At 50.1% G+C, this 17,742-nt stretch overlaps 1 protein-coding gene across 2 annotated transcripts in view; it reads right to left on the reverse strand.

Moving 5' to 3' along the window:
• Positions 1 to 10,310, reverse strand: part of LOC144151757 (MFS-type transporter SLC18B1-like) — a 67,297-nt gene extending 56,987 nt beyond the window's left edge. The window contains exon 1 of one of the 2 annotated variants that reach the window (XM_077682891.1): positions 9,727 to 10,309. In XM_077682891.1, coding sequence (XP_077539017.1) covers positions 9,727 to 10,005 — 279 coding nt within the window. In that variant the 5' untranslated portion in view covers positions 10,006 to 10,309. Of the gene's footprint in view, positions 1 to 9,726 lie in introns of both variants that reach the window. The other variant, XM_077682890.1, reaches the window with a different exon arrangement.
• Between the last annotated feature and the right edge of the window lie 7,432 nt (positions 10,311 to 17,742).

Genomic DNA, 17,742 nt, shown 5'->3' on the forward strand with positions numbered 1-17,742 from the left:
CTCCACTTTTTTCTTGCGCGGCCGCTTTTTTCAACTATCGTAAAAACCAACCGAACGAGCGTTCCTAACTAAATGAACGCAGGCCTGCCGGTTATATACATAGATTTTGCCAGAAACGTATACCTGCAGCTTTCTTTGCACTAAACGACGGGGAGGCGTATGACAAGCGCCAGCGCTTCACGAGGTTCAAACGGTGATGGCTATTTAAACCGCGTGGTTTTCGAAGCCTTAGCGTGACCCCCCGATGCCGGCACAGAAGGCTCTACTTGGGTCCGTTATCTCGCTGCGCCGCCTGATTCCGGCAATCGCTTCGACCGTTAGCCAGCTAAGACGACAAGACGGGCCCATGAAGTGCTCTGCACTTAAAGGGACACTGAAGGGAATTTGTCAAGCTCCCGTTTTTGCTTGCACTGCGTAGACTGGCTCAAATTAGCACACTTTTAATCGTTTTTACGATTGACAAATCGGTAATTATTTTACAAAGCGCGAAAGAAGAAAAACTACCATGCGCGGTTTGCGGCGGCCGCACCAACTAAAGCTGTGACGTTAGGAGGAGCGGGCACCGTGATTGGACGATGCCCAAGGTGACAACCAAACAAGTTTCGGTTTCGGTTCTGTAAAACACAACCGTTGGCGTTGTTGGATGGGCATTCTCAATAACTCAGTAATCATCGTACCGCGCTTCTGCCATGTTGTCAGCTGTAAAAATGCATAAAGATAAGCCTCCTAGGACGGCTTGGAATCGTAGTATTCACTAGCCGAAACCTACGCAGTGCATGAACGCCCTCCGCGTACCCGCAGACGCCCAAATGTCATGCGCTTTTCCCCCATATTTGGAGCTTGCCTCCCTCATGCCTGTATCGTAAAAAGCGTGTTCGCACCAGGCCAAGGGTCTGTTCATTCTGGCCTGTGCCCACTGCCTGCAAGCAGTCGGTGCTTATGGCAACAGCACGCCAACGAGAACTCGCTAGCGCGCCAGTGCCAGCCTGCGCGCGTTTTGTGAACTAGTTCGTGGAGCCATGAACGTTGCGGCCCAAAAAAAGGTGAACTCAATATAGAAAACATCGGCGGAAAACGAAAAAGTTAACTTACAGAAAAAAAAAGAACGTACCCGCGGGGATTCGAACTCCTGACTTGCAAAATACTTGCGGTGGCATATCTAGCGCCCCAAACCAATAGGCCAGGGAGCGGGCTCCGCTGGCCTTGGTAATATAGGGTATATATTGTACAAGCAGTTTACACTTTTATTTAGTTTTGGCATTTCAAGCAGCTTAGGTGACTATTTGTTGTATTGCGCTCGGGCAGTAAGCGTCGCCCGAGTTTCCACAATAGCTCACGTCTAGCAATTGCATTTCGTAGACGGAAAAGCGTTCGCAGATGCGTAGTCGTGCTGCTGACCGCTGTGCTTGTTCGCCCAGCGCAAAAAAGTGCTTCCCGCACCCTAGTTTTACGCTGTACGGTAAAAATATCAGTTGATTTTATTTCCTTAGTACCTATATTGACTTCGCTGACTCTTCTCCCGCCTTCAAGAGGCCTTATATTTTCCTACTGGCGTACCAGTCAGCGAAGCGTCGCATGTGCGCTTGTGCAGCGCTTGTGTGAAGCGACCTTGACTTGGAGCTAGATACAGTGTACAAACTAAACAAGTAAAGAAAGGCAGATTCTACCATTCACAAACGTGTCCTGGCTTCGTTTCAACTGAGCGAACGAATTGCGACGACCCGTCGGCGGCCGGCGGACGAAACGCTGGGCCGACTGACTGTCTGAAGGCAGGGGAGCCGTGCAGTAGCGCAGCCAATTGCGAGCTCGGCTCCTGTCGACGTCACACGAAAACGCCGCAGAATATGGGCGAGCGTAAAGAGAGGAGGACAGCATTTTCGAATTAATTTTTCTACTAAATAAAATCGCGTAAACGCGCCCAGGGTGGTCGAAACATGGTCTGGGGACTTCGGACTACAATTTGCGCAAGTAATCCCGCAATGTTTACATATCACTTCAGTGCCCCTTTAAAAGGAATTGTTATGTCCACGAAGGGGTTGCATTTATTGGATACCTCCATTGGACCCCGTGTGTGGAGCGCTATACTCCGAGTCTCTTTCAAGTCGGCTGCACAACTATAACCGAATGCATTGACGTGAAGACAAATTTTACAGATGAATATCCTTTATAGAAATATGAGCACCCAAGGGCCTCTTATTAAGACATTTTGTTATTCTATATTGAGGTGTGGCACCGAGTCCTTGCGCGTGGCGTGAGGTCGCCCATGAATTCTTACGCAGACGATCGCAGATGTGTGGTGTTTTTCAGCGACATACATATGCAGGCTTATACTTCGGGTTACGCTGAGAAGGTCCTGCGGTGACGTCACTAAATGTTGTAGCACACCCTGTGTGACGATCTGTCAGTTATTGTCTTGTTGTTGTTGTTGTTGGTAAACTTTATTGACACACAAAAAACAAAGAAAAAGACCCCCAAAGTCCGGGGTTCTGAAAGGAACAAAATTATCTATACAGACGGGAGAACCTGACGAACGTGAGCCACCAAAGCTCGCCACCAGGCCACTCGGTCTGTTCCCTCCGGTGGCGCGAGCCAGTCTTGGAGAGAAGAGGGAGGAGGTGTAAGGGATTTAAGATGAATTGCGAGTGATGGTTGCGAACCAGAACAGTCCCAAAGAACATGCGGCGTATTGGGAAAGCCAGAGCACTTGGAGCACCGCGCAGGGCTGCGATGGCCTTGTAGTCGATGCAGTATGTGTGGAGTTGGAAGGCTGTCCGTTTGCGCTTGCCGGATAAGACAAGCATCTGCCCGGGGTAACAGGTGAGAGGGAGACGGAAGAGTCTGCCTATCCCTGATTAACTGTTGCACAGTCTGGTGTCGATGGAGACGGGCTTGTCGCGCTTGCGTGGGTGGGTGGAAAGGATTTGGCCAGGGCGTCTCCGAGTCTCCCGGTTGGGACGGAGCACGGGAGAGCTGATGCGCCAGCTCGTTGCCCGGAACGCCTGCGTGACCAGGAACCCAGTCCAGCACGTAGCTAGTACCAGTGTGTTTGGCCAGATGAGTGTGGAGTGCATGCATAATATTGATGGGAAGCGTCTGCTCCTGGAACAAGCGCAGAGCATCCTGACTGTCGCTGAGGATCACGTGGTTACCAGGAGTGGCTAACGATAAGATTGCGTCAGTTATTGCTTGAGCCTCTAGAGACAGGACGGAAGGAACGGCCGAGTATCTTTTCTGCAAGGGCGGCTGGGTAGGAGGAACAACTACTGTGACCCCGCGTGCGTCTTTGGATGAGAAGGAGGCATCTGTGTACGTCACTGTTGCTAGATCACCATATCGGTAGCGAAGAGTGCATATTCGAGCTCGACGACGTCCTGCATGCGAGGTTGCGGATACATTGATTGGAATGGTAGGAACTTTTATGCGAGGGAGTGGATACCAAGGGGGGTATGTCGCTGTAATTTCGGGTAACGAAGCTACCTCGTAATGAAGTGAGGATAGGAGAAGACGCCCATGCCAAGTAAGCTGGAGACGAGTGTGTTGTGCCGCCAAATGAAGATCAACTTGATCTGACAATGATGCGAACGGCTGAGCAGCCTCCAACTTAGCGAGGGGGGTATATCTAGGTACCCCTAGAGCCAGGCGGGTGGCAGGCCGGAGGAGCCGCTCAAGCTGGGATCGTTGCGATGACGTTAATTTTACGTACGGCAGTGCGTAAAGAACGCGAGTATATATTAGAGAGTTCACAAGTCGCGTAATATCGTGTTCTCGTAGGCCTTGGCGACGTCGGGTCAGCCTGCCGATTATGTGAGTTAGTTGGGTAATTTGAGCCTTACATCGATTGAGCCACTTTAAGGCCTTCCCATTATCCTGTAGGTCGAAGCCGAGGACGCGCAGCCAGGCCTTACGTGGAAGAGGAATGTCATCAATCACGAGTTCTACTTGAGAGCGTTGGTCGCTAGCTTTAGCCCGCAAACGCTCATCAGTGACCACGAGGTACTCAGACTTCTGCGGAGATAGTGTGAGACCTACGCTTGACCCGAACGAGTGGACCGCATCAATTCCAGCCTGAAGTGTGTCGGACAGTGCAGCTGGGCTGCCGGTAGAACACCAAAGGGTTATGTCATCGGCGTACAGTCCAAACGAGAGATTAGGAATGGAATGTAGCATACGAGGCAGGGGGCGAAGTGCTAAATTGAACAGAGTAGGGGAAAGGACAGATCCCTGAGGAACTCCTCTGGTAGGAGTCCAGGGGGTTTGGCGGTAGTCCTCTAACACCAACGAGTGTAGTCGTGTGGTCAGAAAATTGTGGATGTAGTTGTACAGTCGGGAGCTAGGCGTAAGTATCCGGATTTGTTCAAGAATTGCAGAGTGCGAAACTGCATCAAACGCCTTTTGGAAGTCTAGACTCACGATTGCTCTAAGTTGGGCTGCGCTCGGATATGCGTACACCTCTTGTTGGATTCGCAGCATTGTATCCTGTGTTGACCTGTGAGCGCGGAACCCAGTCATAGTCCAGTCAAAGAATTGGCTATGTTCAAGAAGCCAAGTGAGACGATGCAGGACCATACGCTCCATCAGTTTTCCAACACAGGACGTAAGTGAAATTGGGCGTAGACTGTTCAAAGCAAGTGATTTGCCTGGTTTTAGAATAGGGCGGATGTTAGCAGTCTTCCACTCAGGGGGGATACAGCCTGTTCGCCATGCTTCATTGATGAAATTTAGAAGAGTTTCTAGAGCGGAGTCCGGAAGGTTCCTTAAGTGGGAGTATGTAATCAGGTCCGGTCCTGGTGTTGTGTGTCGTTTGCAATCGGTGAGTGCAGCGCGGAGTTCAGCGAATGTAAAATCTGCGTCAATAGGTTCTTGAGTGGGACAAGTGACAGGATGAGGCGGCGGAGGCAAAGAAGGAAAAGGAAAGAAGGAAGCTTGAAGTTCGTCAGCCAAATCAGCCAAGCTAAGACCTGTCTGCAACCGCAACGATGTGATGTGCGTGGATCGCCGTGCCTGCCCGGACATGGAACGGATAAGTTGCCAAATCCGAGTTGTATGCAGTGTTCCACTCAGAGAGTCACAGAAGGACAGCCAGTTGGATGTTTCAAGAGTGCGCGCATATTCTAGAGCCTCGATTGTGAGATCATCGATGCGTGCTTTGAGGGAGCGATTGCGCTTATTACGCTTCCATCGGCGCATAAGCGCATGACGCTGATCCCAAAGGCGTAAAAGATGTGTATCAACAGCCGGACGTGTGTCAGAAAGAGCAATAAGCTTGGTGTTATGGCCATAGGAGTCGAGAATTGCAGAATTCCAGGTGTTTAAATCAGATATGGCAGCCGTATCGATTGATTCCCGGAAACCATTCCAATTAGTGAGGCGAGCACTTCGCGGTGACGGAATTGAAGCACCATTCAAGGGTACAGTTGTGTGAATAATGTGATGATCGCTGCCTAGAGAATTATCCTGGACTTCCCATATAGCCGAAGGCAAGCCTATTGCCCAAGTGAGATCAGGAATCGTATCTCTTTGGCAACTATTGCCTTGTCGTGTAGGGCTGGTTAGATCATTAAGCAGAGAAAATCGGAGTTGCTGAGTGACCCGCCTTAGGAGTTGACCTGATGGTGAGGTGTATGTGTAGAGCCAATCAGGATGGTGAGCGTTAAAATCCCCAGCCCAAATAACAGCATGATCGCGGTAGGAGCGAAGGATCTTACCTAACCACCCCAAAGCGGGTCTCGCCTTAGGAAGCCAATACGAATTCATGACAACTAGTGGGATAGAGCATCCAGGAAATTGAGTGATAGTAAGGACCGATTCCGACATAATAGAGTTGTATGCGGAAACATCTACCTGGTGAGTTGGTAATGTGCGGAGGACATATGTCACAACATAGGTACGAGGATTGGGATCGCGGCGAGTCGGTATACTGGGCTGTATGAATGAATCGTACCCTGCAATGTTGTATACACCGTGGGTTTCCTGAAGGAGTATGATAGATGGAGGGTGTGGGAGGGATTGTAGGTAAAGCCTAAAAGCGGAGATTTTACGGCGGAGTCCGCGACAGTTCCATTGCACTATAAGTGGCGGAGCCATGTCCAGTTAACAGTATTTGTCGAGTCCGTAGATTGATCGAAGGTCACGTACCCTGTCCCTGACAGTCTCACGAACACCAGGTGAGGGTGAATGCCGGGCGGCAGGTCCAAGGCCGCGTAGCTAAGCGTGGGACGTGACAAGCCGCTGAAGGAGTTCATGTTGACGACGGAAGTGTTGCTCTTGTGCTTGGTAGTGCTTTTCTTGGGCTTGAAGAAGCGGTTGAAACAGTTGATGAAGCAGCTGTGCCAGGCCCGTTGGCTGCATCGCTGCCGTAGCGGAATTCTCCTGTGCAGGTGGTCGCCCGGTGTACTGCTGTTCCCGCCGTGCAGCGCGGAGTCGCTTGAGGAGGGCGGTATGGCGCGCTTCCGTTTCTTCGAGTCGTCGTCGAAGGTCAGCTGCTTCTTGCGCGAGCTTTTCCAACTCGGCTTCAATAGTGGCTTCCTCTTGCAGGATGCCCTTCAGTGGAGGTTGTTTCTTTGTAGCACTAGTTGATGTCTTTGTAGTCTCTTCGATCTGGCTGGGTGTTGTGGTCGCCGCGGCGTAGGAGACATGCCGTTTACGCTCAACATGCGCCGGTTGCGAGTTGCTCGAACGTTGCTGCTGTCCGCGCGCTGCGCCATTTGCTGATGACGGCAGCGCTGTAGTGGTACGCTCTAGTGAGGCATGATCTGATAACTCCGCATCGCATTGTCCGGGTGTTCTGCCACCGCTTGGTGATCGAAGGGGACCGTATCTGTTCCCTCGGGTCTGTGACCGTGGTCGGCGCTTTGCGGCTAGTTCAGCATCAGCCTTAATTTTAGTCGGACATTTTGGGTCGGTAGCCACATGTCCCTGCTTCTTACAGTTGCGGCAGGTCATTATATTTGCTTCCTTGCATTTAGTGACGGCAGCGGTATCGTTTCCGTGGTTCTTGCCGCATGTGTCACATACTTCCTGGTGAGGGCACACGTCTTTCTTGTGGCCGAACCGATGACAGCGACTGCATACGACCGATTTGGGTTCGTAGAGCGTGACTCGAGAAATGCGGCCGTAATAAATCACAGATCTAGGTGGGCGTCGCCCCTCAAACGTCAACAGGCATGCTCCACGGCTGCCCATTGGTCGTGCGTCAAGTATTCTCTGACGGTTGCACGACAACGCCGCCTTAAGTTCAGCCTTGCTTTCTTTGCAGTCGATGTTATAGATCACTCCACGGCACATATCTCGTCCGGGAGCCTGGTAGACTTGCACAGCAACCTGTTTACCCCGAATTTCGAGGTTCGTCAGTTTGAGTAGGGCATCGGCTTGTTTTTTGTCATGGACCAGCACCGTGATTGTGTTCGACGCAGGATGAACTCTGTACGTCATAGGTTTTGTAACATTCTCTGCGGGTGCTGCGGAGATGAGTGCGAAGTGGAGGTCCTTAGTTGGTAAAGTGCTGAGATTCTCGTGGGCGCGCGGGCGTATGACTAGGACATACGTTTCCACGGGAGGTTCAGAATAAGGATTTAGTTGCTTACGTTTACGCCGTTGTTGAACCTGGTAGGCTCCTCCGGTGTCAACACCGTCACCGTCGCACACGTTAAAATCGGTTGCAGGCCAGTCCGCCTGTGATGCAGTGGTGAGCACGGAGTTCTTGAGATGTGCACCGGTGACTTCCATTGTTGGGTCAGGCACTGTAACATCATGGCCACATTCCTCGGTCTTTGATGCGTCTGTTGAAAGGTTTACAAGTGCCGCATAAGCCTCGCGCAGGAGTATAACTGGGAAAATTCCGCTGTTATGTTGGCTTTGCCGCAAATCACGACGCTAGATTTCGCCGAGAGGGGGCCAGATTGGAGCTTTTTGGCCGATATCCCTTGTCAACGGAGACGATGACAGTGGCAGCGTTTCGAGAGCGTCTATGGCGGCGCACGTTCAAGCACTTTGGTCACTCATAACCTGCGTTTTGTTATACACAGCATACATCCATACAGCCCGATCGTTTCATACATACAGCTGTATCATACAGCTGTATGATAAAACGTATACAGTTGTATGCGTATTATCATACAGCATACATAATTGACAGACAGCCCAATCTCCCGACATGGTTCAGCGAACAGCTCTCGCCGTTCAACATAAAAACAAACAAAATGGCTGCGGCTTAGCTCAGCTCACCTTGGACATGCAAAGCAAAAGCTTGGCCTAGTCTGGTTGAGCCTTGGTTTTGCTTGGTTAAACCTTGGCTTAGCTGCATTGCCAACCACGTCTCAAAGCCGTTCGGTTCCGTGCAACGCACACAGAAGGAGGCCGGGCAGTCGCGGCGTTCTCCGGGCCGAACGCACCGTTTATCTTCGCCGGGCGCGATACGAGTCACGTTGCCCGAAACGACCCAGCGCCGCATGCATGAGAGGCTGCAGGGGTGGTTGGCTGCCTCTGCCGCTGCGGCGGTGGTGGCGACCCGTGGTGGCGACGCTGTCGGCGCCCGCAGGCGCCAACAGCGGGCCCGGTGAATCACGCAATGCGCTTCCAGGGGTGTGTCGCTGGGGGTGTGTCCTCGGTCAAAAGGTCATTTGCCCATCCTTCACGAAATCGCTGGACGAAAGTAGTAAAGCTCTGCTTTAAACTGGTATACAAGTTAGTCGTAACCGATTACGCGTACAGTTTCCCGTGATTTTTGTTTCTTTACTACTATCCACACTTGTTCGTCTTGTAAACCGCCGCCGGTGTTTTAATCGCCACGTTCCATGCCCTCAACGACAATCTTACCGAATGAAAGCCGCATATTTATTCCAGTCCTTGCTGCAATGTTTAACCCCTATTAAAACTTAAATTTACGGAACACAGCACTGATGAGCCATTCCACTGTGTGAAGGTGAATGGGCGGTGAAGCTTTTTAGCACGCGACATAGAATTGCCATGTGCGAAAAGTATCAGCAAATTTTATTTCGCTTGAACGCTGACTCCTGTCGTTCCTAAGACATACACATACATACACGCACATGCATTTATTTTGACTCTACTGATCCTTAAAACGGTGCCTATTGATAACCAATCTAATCAATATCAATATGCAAGTGACGCGAACAGTAGGCTTGAGGTCTAAGTCATACTCTGATCTTAAAAATGGTGCTTGTTGTTTACTAATCTACTCAAGATGGACCTCCAACCACAATCTTGAAGTCCACATCATAATTTGAACGGCGTGAGACTTTGGTGGTGACCGGTGTGCGTGCTAGTGCCGCACATACAGGGAACTGGCTACTGTCATGACAGGACATGGGACAGGGACAGGGACAGCCTATGGCGCCAAAAATATTTTTTCAAAGTTTCTTTTGTATCAAATATTGAAAGTGGCAATAAAAAACAAAACAAAACAAAAAGAACAGGCAACCCTAGCCGTATAAGCTTCGCTTCAAGAAGAACGTCCACATCATGTTTTGAACGGCGCCAGACTTTGGTGGTGACCGCTGTGCGTGCACATTGGCAGTTGTCATGACAGGGACATGAAAAGTAGATGCAACCCTAGCCGTATGAGCTTCGCTTCAAGAAGAATGTTTACTTGGCATAATTTTCGTGAACTAAACGTTCCATCGATAACATGCACCGAACGTTCCATTTACCGTTACCGTAACATGCAGCGTTTGGAATCATCGTATGAGAGTGAAAGAAAGGCCTCACCAGAGCCGGGAACAGAGGTGCCAGAAGAGCGTACGCGGCAGCCACCCACAATTGCGTGTGCACTAAGGGAAATATCGAAATGTGTTTCTCGCACGTCCGTAGAACTCCTCCGCTTCTGACTCGAGGCGTCCGCACGTAAGTGAACTCCGGTGCCGGGCTAAGGCCGGTCAATGTCTCCGTTTCAGCTGCGCCGTCCTCCGTAGCCACTTCGAACTCATTTTTGGGGCAAACTATGCGCGGGAGTTGGGATACCGCGTTCGCACCGTGATCGTCGGACATGCCGATTTCGTTGCACGCAGCTGATCTTGCTCGTTGTCTGTCGTCATTCACAGCAAGCCCATCCCTTGGGCTTCCTCTTTCAGAAATGTAAGCTCTGCTCTGGGACTGACGTAGCACAAGTTAAATCAGGCAGCTGAATTCCACTGCGCACGTCACGTGCGGGTCTGATTTTCATTGATACTATTTTGAGCGAGAGTACGCGCACGGGATACAGGGTGACTGTTCGCGCTGCAGCGGGCAAATTCCGACACAGAGAAAAAGGGATCGCACATGTATAGATCGCCAGCTGCGCACGGATTCCGCGGAGCGGAAATACAGCTGCACTCGCGTGGTGACATATGTCAAGGTAAACTGAAACGGCTCGCTGTCTGGAGTGAGACCTTGGATTCCCGTTACTGACGCCGCGTGGGTGACTTGGGCGTCGGTAGTCGGTAAGCGGATTGCACGAATGGACCGGCTGTAGTTTTTAAGACGATAGTCTGTCTTGGGCTCTTTGGACGCCAAAATTTTGGTCGGTCTATCTGCCCGTCTGTCTGTCCGTCTCTCGATTCAGCCGTACGGCCAAAGGGCGAGCAGTTAGACCCCCTTAGCAAGATGGCGCTTGCGCAGCATTCTCCACTACTGGCGTTTTCCAGTTTCGGTTTCGCCGAACCCTGCCATTGGCGGCTCGAAGTGCGTCGTTACCAAAATAGGTTAAACACGAAGAAGTGTCATTTAATATTGTGGACGCAGACGGAGATCATGTTGGTCGTCCCCGAATGGAAGGGAACGTTTGCGGAAGCGCTCCAACGTACGAAAGCATGTGAAGTATCCGGCGCGCCACCAACAAGCGTGATTCATTCATTAGCTCCCAACAGTTCAGGTTCCCCTCATAGGCCCGGTGTGTCGCACCTATTACGCCAGGTAGATAAAACAAAGCGTGGAAGAGCAGTGGAAAAACGCTTGCAATAATCAATTACAAGTGTGGCTCAGTTTGCGCCATGGTTTGCGCCCTCAGCGACTATCACGTACATTGCAAAAGACACTCTCAATACACCAGTATCTGTGAAATCTGGAGCGATACATTTTGTTGTGCAAGTCTTGTCAACGCTGATTCCGATTATCCGAACGCTACGTTTTCTGCGTTGTCCGATGCAGAGCCACAACCGTAAGTTTGCCACTTCAACCCTCAGTAATTAAACCAGATACATGGTTCAAATCGGCGGCATGCCTGGTTATGGCAGTTATGAAATGAATAAACATGGCAGTTGTGAGAGGAATAAATATGACAGTTATGAGAGGATTAAATAAGGCTTCCTGGAGAAAATCTGTCAGAAATAATACACGAACGAAGGAGTATTAATAAAAACTAAGGACAACCAAAAATTGTCATGTCGCATACGCTTCCAAACGAATTCTGCAATGCGGAATGTAAGAATGAAAAAAATGGTCACGCCAGCAGCCTTATGTGCCAGCTTGGAAAAAAATTCCACGGGCGAACAAAGCATGATCACTCAATTTGAGCTCTTCGAAACCTGAGTGTACGCGCTAAATATTGTTTCGCGATTTGTGCACGAGCCCCGCTTCACGTTCTTTACCGCACGCGTGATTTTTCTCGTCCATTGTATGCGCGGTATGGCAGTTGCAACACGTGCGTTTAATAGCAGAGGTTTAGCACACGAGGATGGCTTGGTGGGCTAGTTGGTGATGCATATTAACAGGACTACCGGTGCACGCAGACGGGGACGCAGAAGGATTATATGCAGGTTAATATGCATAGCCAACTAGCCCATCCTAATGAACTTCATTTCAATTTCTTTGGGACCTTTTAGCTGTTTGACTGATCCAGGCACCCTCATCTCGCTCGCAGCTTTCGCCAGATGCCAGTCGCGTGAGTTCGGCTTTTGCATACGCAACAAAGTTCTTTCACCGTCTGTACTGTCAATGTTTGGGGGCCTGCCTCCTCAATGGAAGCGTGAAATCGCAGTCTGTGTAGCCGCCAGAGCGGAGTAGCAAGAGCGAAGTCGTTTCTACAAAGCGTGCCTGTTTCAACGTATACACAAAGGTGTTGGGGCCAGCCGTGCCTGTACGCAGTGGCGGAAATGCGTGCGGATCTTGGACACCACAACCGAGTGCTGGACATGCTGCCTGGTGTACGAGCCATTGTTCCCAGGAGGATCCCGTCTGCAACCAATCCAGGGGTTTATCCAGAATTTCGATTTGGGGGGGGGGGGGGGTTAAATTCTTCTCGGGGGGGGGGGGATGTTGGGGGATGTTGGAGGTGGGTGTATAAATTCCTGCGCTGGGTGCTCGTGGTTGTGGATTTTTTTGGGGGGGTGGGGAAGGGGGGTCCGATCCTTTTGGTGGGGGGGGGAGGGTGTTGGGGTGGTGTTACGGGGGGGGTGTATAAATCCTTGAACCAATCCTGCCCACACCATCGAAGATTTGCATCTTCCCAGTGATGTGGTAAGTGTCCTCAGCAAAGGACCAAAGTTTGCGGTGGAGCCTGAGGAGACTGCGGCTCAACTTGTGGCCCTGGTGCGCAAGGTTGGGGGGACCGCCACTCAAGAGTGCGAAAAAGAAAGGTACATCTCTGAAGGTGTGGACGTCTTACAGAAGACAAAACTGCCTACCTGTAGCGTCTCCGTGATGAGTCGTGCTGTGTCCTTTGTAAGAAAAAAATGGCCGCGTATCTGCTTCTTTTGTTGCAAATATCGACGAAAGACTACAGTCTTTTGTCGAAATTTGCCAATTAAATGCCTCCCTTCGCTTTCCCGCTCCACTCTCATACTGTACCTCTCCCTTCGCGCTCCTCCCAAGGTGAACATGCTAGAGGTTTGGTCGAGTAAATCTAAATTTACCGAGTCCTACTGCTCCAAGACGGGTGCCTCGATGCCAGCGCTGCCGTACGGCGGAGACGCGGGTGAATCGAGGCGCCCTACTTCAACGGTTATAGAACCACGTTTCCCTACTCCACGCGCGTTCCAAGCGGAACATGGGACCTATCTAGTGGAACATTTCGTAACTGTTGCCGTTTGATTTCTTGAAATTCCGCCAGAAGCTATAGTGGCGCGTACGACGGCAGGCGACGGAGTGATTTTTTTTCTGATGAGTATGTAAAATTTTCTATCGCAAAAATCAAGCATCCATAATTTTTTTATAAAGGAACACTGCACATATCACTTATGTTCTAATTTTTTACCTCGTATTTGCGTGATGTATTGTTCTTCTTCTGCAATGTTGACAAGTATGAACATTGTCACCGGAGTTCGACGTTTAGATTTGGGTGTGGGTATATAAACCTATTGCGCAGCATCTGTTTCACTTTGGCCGGCTGGCTGAATTGATTCACAGAAAGACAGACATACATACAGACAAAAATTTCTGCGTTTAAGTAGCCCAAGAAAGACTATCGTCTGTAAAAACTAATTGCCTATTGTTCATCAGCGCCTTGCCCTGTCGTTTCTTTCTTCTGCGTCCCCGTCTGCATGCGCCGGTAACCCTGTTAAATAGATTAGCACGAACCGAACAGGCAACAGCTGATAACGCGCACTGACTGCGTCAGCTGTAGGTCAGCTGAAAATGCTGACGGTGCAGCTTTTTCATCGTACGTCAAAAAATGAAGAAGAGGCAAAAAAAAAAAAAAACGACGTCGATACCTATGCAATGTTATTACAACCATTTGTATTCATAAAAATAAAAATAAATATTTTAGTGTACGCTGGAAAGGAACGCTTCGAAAAAATGCTTTAGAAACATACGAATGCATACACAATTATGTCATATTCAATGCACTGCCGCAGTAATCGAGTACGGAGAAACAGAATAAAACTAAAGCCGTCGAACAGCTTCATGTTGGACGAAACACTTGAAGAGAAAACTAGGTGACGGACGCCAATCAAAACAGCGCTCAAAGAACGTTTATGTGTACTTTTACGCGACTAAGTAACCTATGAACGTTGGCACACCTTACCTAGCTAGACACCAAGACAGCATTCATAGCAACCCTCGAAAAAAAAAAGTCAAATTCACCGAATAAGCCACGCCAGCCCTCGGCAATGCACACGGGAACCAACAAAGGCCGCGGCGTGAAACGCGTTCTGTAATAGCTCGGGGCTACATCACCGCGTGACACAAGCGCGGACACCGAAACAATTCGGCATGTGAGGTTAGTTATTCCGATTTTTACCGATTTAAACTAGTTAGGTTAGTAAGTTTGAGAATTGCGAGAAAGCTGAGGGCACTCTTATAATCGATATTTATCAGAACCAGTTGCTCCTTTTGCCTTTTGTAATACCTGTTAAAATACAACCGAATTTGTATTCACATATTTAGAAAACGGAGTCCCATTCGTGGCAAGCAGTGCGCAAAAGGTAGCGTTTCTCTAGCGGCCAGATGTCTGTATGTGGTCTCTACATTTTGTTTTCGTGCCCTGCAAACCAATCTTTAACGTATCTTTGCCGTACGACCACTGAGTTCCGTCCGGTGCGGGTTACCCTGGAGGAGCTGTCGAACAATTTAATCAAGCCGGGCCAAGGAAGTACGCAATGGACGCGAAGCTGCTCCTAAACAGGCCCAAAACAACCGTCGCTAAAGCAGACGACAAAGCCGGGTAGCGCCGATGCGGCCGCTGGCGTGAGCGCGCGGGGAACGCTGGGTAAATTCGCCGCGCCAGCTACACTGCTCCGTGAGGGAAAACCACCGTTCCCTCTGCAGCCGCGTTGGGAGTTTCTTGTCCCGAACGCCACTAAAGAACCGTTGGCTGGTAGAGGTAGAAAGCTTTGCTTTAAAAGTTCCGTTAACACTTCGCCCGACTTATGTTCAAATATCCGCAGTCGTGTTCCGTCAAGCCTCTAGCAACCAAGACTGCTTCCAATCCAGTTCATAAAACAGGAGGGAGCATAGACGAAAGAATACTCCACGAGAAAGAACTAGCAAAGCGGGAAGCGCAAGCGGCTGAAGGACTGAAGCTTGTTAAAGGGACACTGAAAGGATTTGTAAACATTGCGGGATCAGTCTCTAGACCATGTTTCGACCATTCTCCCGTCGTTTACGCGACTTTATTCAGTAGAAAAAATCAGTTCGAAAATGCTTTCCTCTCTGCATCCTCCTTGCCGATTTTTTATGACATTTCGTATGGCGTCAAAACGAAATGGCTTGCCATGGCTTGACTGCGCTAGTGCATGGCTCACCGACCCTCCGGTAGAAACAACCGGCCCAGCGTTTAATCGGCCGACCACCAGCGGGTCTTCGCAATTCGTTCGCTCAGTTGAAAAGCCAGAACACGTTTGTGCCTGGAAGAATGTGCGTTTAGTTTGTTAGTTTGTAAACTGTAGCAAGCTCTAAGTCCAAGTCGTTCCGCACAAGCGGACATGCGACGCTTCGCTGGCTAGTACGCTATAGTAAAAAAAGCGAAGGCCAATTGAAGGCGCGAGAAGTGTCAGCGAAATTAATATGGGTAGTAAGGAATTAAAATTAACTGATACTTTTATCGTACAGCGTAAAACCAAAGTGCAGGAAGAACTTTTTTGCGCTAGGTAACTAGCACAGCGGTCAGCAGCACGACCACACATCTGCGAACGCTTTCAGCCTAAGGAATTCACTGGCTAAAGGTGAAATATTTGCGGAAATTTTGGGGGACGCTTACTGCACCAGCGCTATTCAAGTATATAGTCGTCTAAGCTGGTTGGTACGCTGTAACTAAATAAAAATGTAAACTGGCAATACATTAAATACTTTATATTTCCGACCCCGGCAGCGCTGGCTTATGACCGAATAATGCATTGTTTTGCAATTGGCAAGTTTGAATCCCCGATAGCGCATGTTTTTTTTTAATGAAGTTGATTTGTTTGTTTTTGAGTGATGTTTCTTATACTGCCTTAACCAATTTCGCGCTGTAACGTGCAGACTTACACTGACGCGCTGGCCAGTTCTCGTCGGCGTGGTGTCACCCTAAGCACCGAATGCTTGCGGGCACAGTCCAGAATCAGCCGACCCTTGGCCTGGTGCGAACATGCTGCTTACGACAGACACGAGCCAGGCAAGCTCAAAAGGCGGGGGAAAAGCGCATCGCATTTGACTCGAGCGTCTTCGGGTACGCGGAGGGCATTCATCCACTGTGTACGCGTCTGCTGGTGATTGTCACGATCCCTTGTCTGACGCATTTTACAGCCGACAAAAAACATGGTAGAAGCGCGGTATGTCGACCAAGCGTGGTGTTTCACAGAACCGAAACCAAAACTGATTTGAATGGTAATTTTGGACATCGTCCAATCGCGGTACACCTTGTATTGACGTCACTGCCTTTATAGTTGGTGCCGCCGCCGCAAACCGCGCATGGTACTTTTTTTTCTTTCGGGCTTTATAAAATTATTTCCGCCTCATCGACCGGACAGACGGTGGAAACTGTGTTAATTTGAGCCAGTCTACGCAGTGCAAGCAAAAAATTTCACCATCTTCCCGTGGGGGCAACCCTGAGGAGGATGCGAAGCAGCAGTGGGGGTTGGTTGGTGTGTAAGTAGAGTTGAAGTAAGTAGTGTGAGTAGAGTTGGTGTGTGGTGTTAGAGTAAGAAGACGCGTGGGTAGGGTGAGGAGGAGAACGAAGGAGAGACGCGCATGCACAGTGGAGGTGTGGACGGTGCAACAAGGGAGGGAACAGGCTCGACCATAAGCATCGTACGGGAAGATGGTGTAATTTTATTGGAGGGGGGGGGGTGTTAGAGTGGAGAGGCATTAAAGAGAGAGAGAGAGAGAGAGAGAGAGAGAGAGAGAGAGAGAGAGAGAGAGAGAGAGACGTTGTACGCGGTATGAGTTTGTCTGTATTTAGCAATTATAATCATGTTCAACGTAGGTGACGTCGAGCTGTGGTTGGCGTTCCGCTTTGATTATGACCGCCTTATGGTCTGTGAAATGTAAAGTCAAGGGCTGTTGTAGTGGATGAACCCTAAAGTTGCTGAAGATGAGGTCGATGGACGTTCCCCGGATGGTTGTGGGCTGCTTGTAATCACGGCCCGCCGAGACTCGCCGACGCACGCCGCTGCCGACGACGATGAAATCGATGAAATGTCGAAGGCGCGTGAAGCGTGCTCGTCTCGTGCCGGCCCAGGAAGATACCGGCAACACTGTCGCTCCAGGAGCCATTAAAGGGTAAGACACCACCGGGCGTTCAGCAAGCCGAGCATGCGCAGTGGGGGTGTGGACGGCGCAACAACAACAAGGGAGGGACATAGCCCCGACCAAGAGATGCTTCGCATCTAAAAAAAAAAAACAAAAAAAACAGGAGCTTTTGCCTTTTGTCCCTTTTAGGCCCTACCACATGGACGCATAAAATCTACTTGCTCACGCCTAAACGTAGGTCTGTGGCGACATAAGCCGCTGCCTTTACACCGACCGGCGGCGCCGGAGAGGGCGAGTAACCAAGCCCAGCGTCATGGGGGAAAAAAAGTCGAGGAGAGGCCATGGCAATCACCAATGCATTGAGAGAAGTGTGGAGGACGTCACAGTTTTTTAGGCTCATTGGGGGTCAGCCTCATCTGGTGTCCTAGCAACGGTGCCGAAGGCCGGCCCACCGCGGCCCTACGTCACTGCGCGGCCCAGCCGGTAGCCAATGGTCGGCATGCAGTGACGAAACACAGAACATTGGAGCTAGCAGTGGAGTGAGTGATGGCGGCGAAGGTAGCGCTTGAGCGCAAAACACAAGAAAAAAGGGTCGCCACCAAAAATGGCTTTCCGCCTTCAGCAGAGGTGACTTCAGGGCCT

Source organism: Haemaphysalis longicornis, unplaced genomic scaffold (genome assembly GCF_048455015.1).
Source record: "Haemaphysalis longicornis isolate Haplotype H1 unplaced genomic scaffold, Haemaphysalis longicornis Haplotype H1 scaffold_9, whole genome shotgun sequence".
Taxonomy (NCBI): domain Eukaryota; kingdom Metazoa; phylum Arthropoda; class Arachnida; order Ixodida; family Ixodidae; genus Haemaphysalis; species Haemaphysalis longicornis.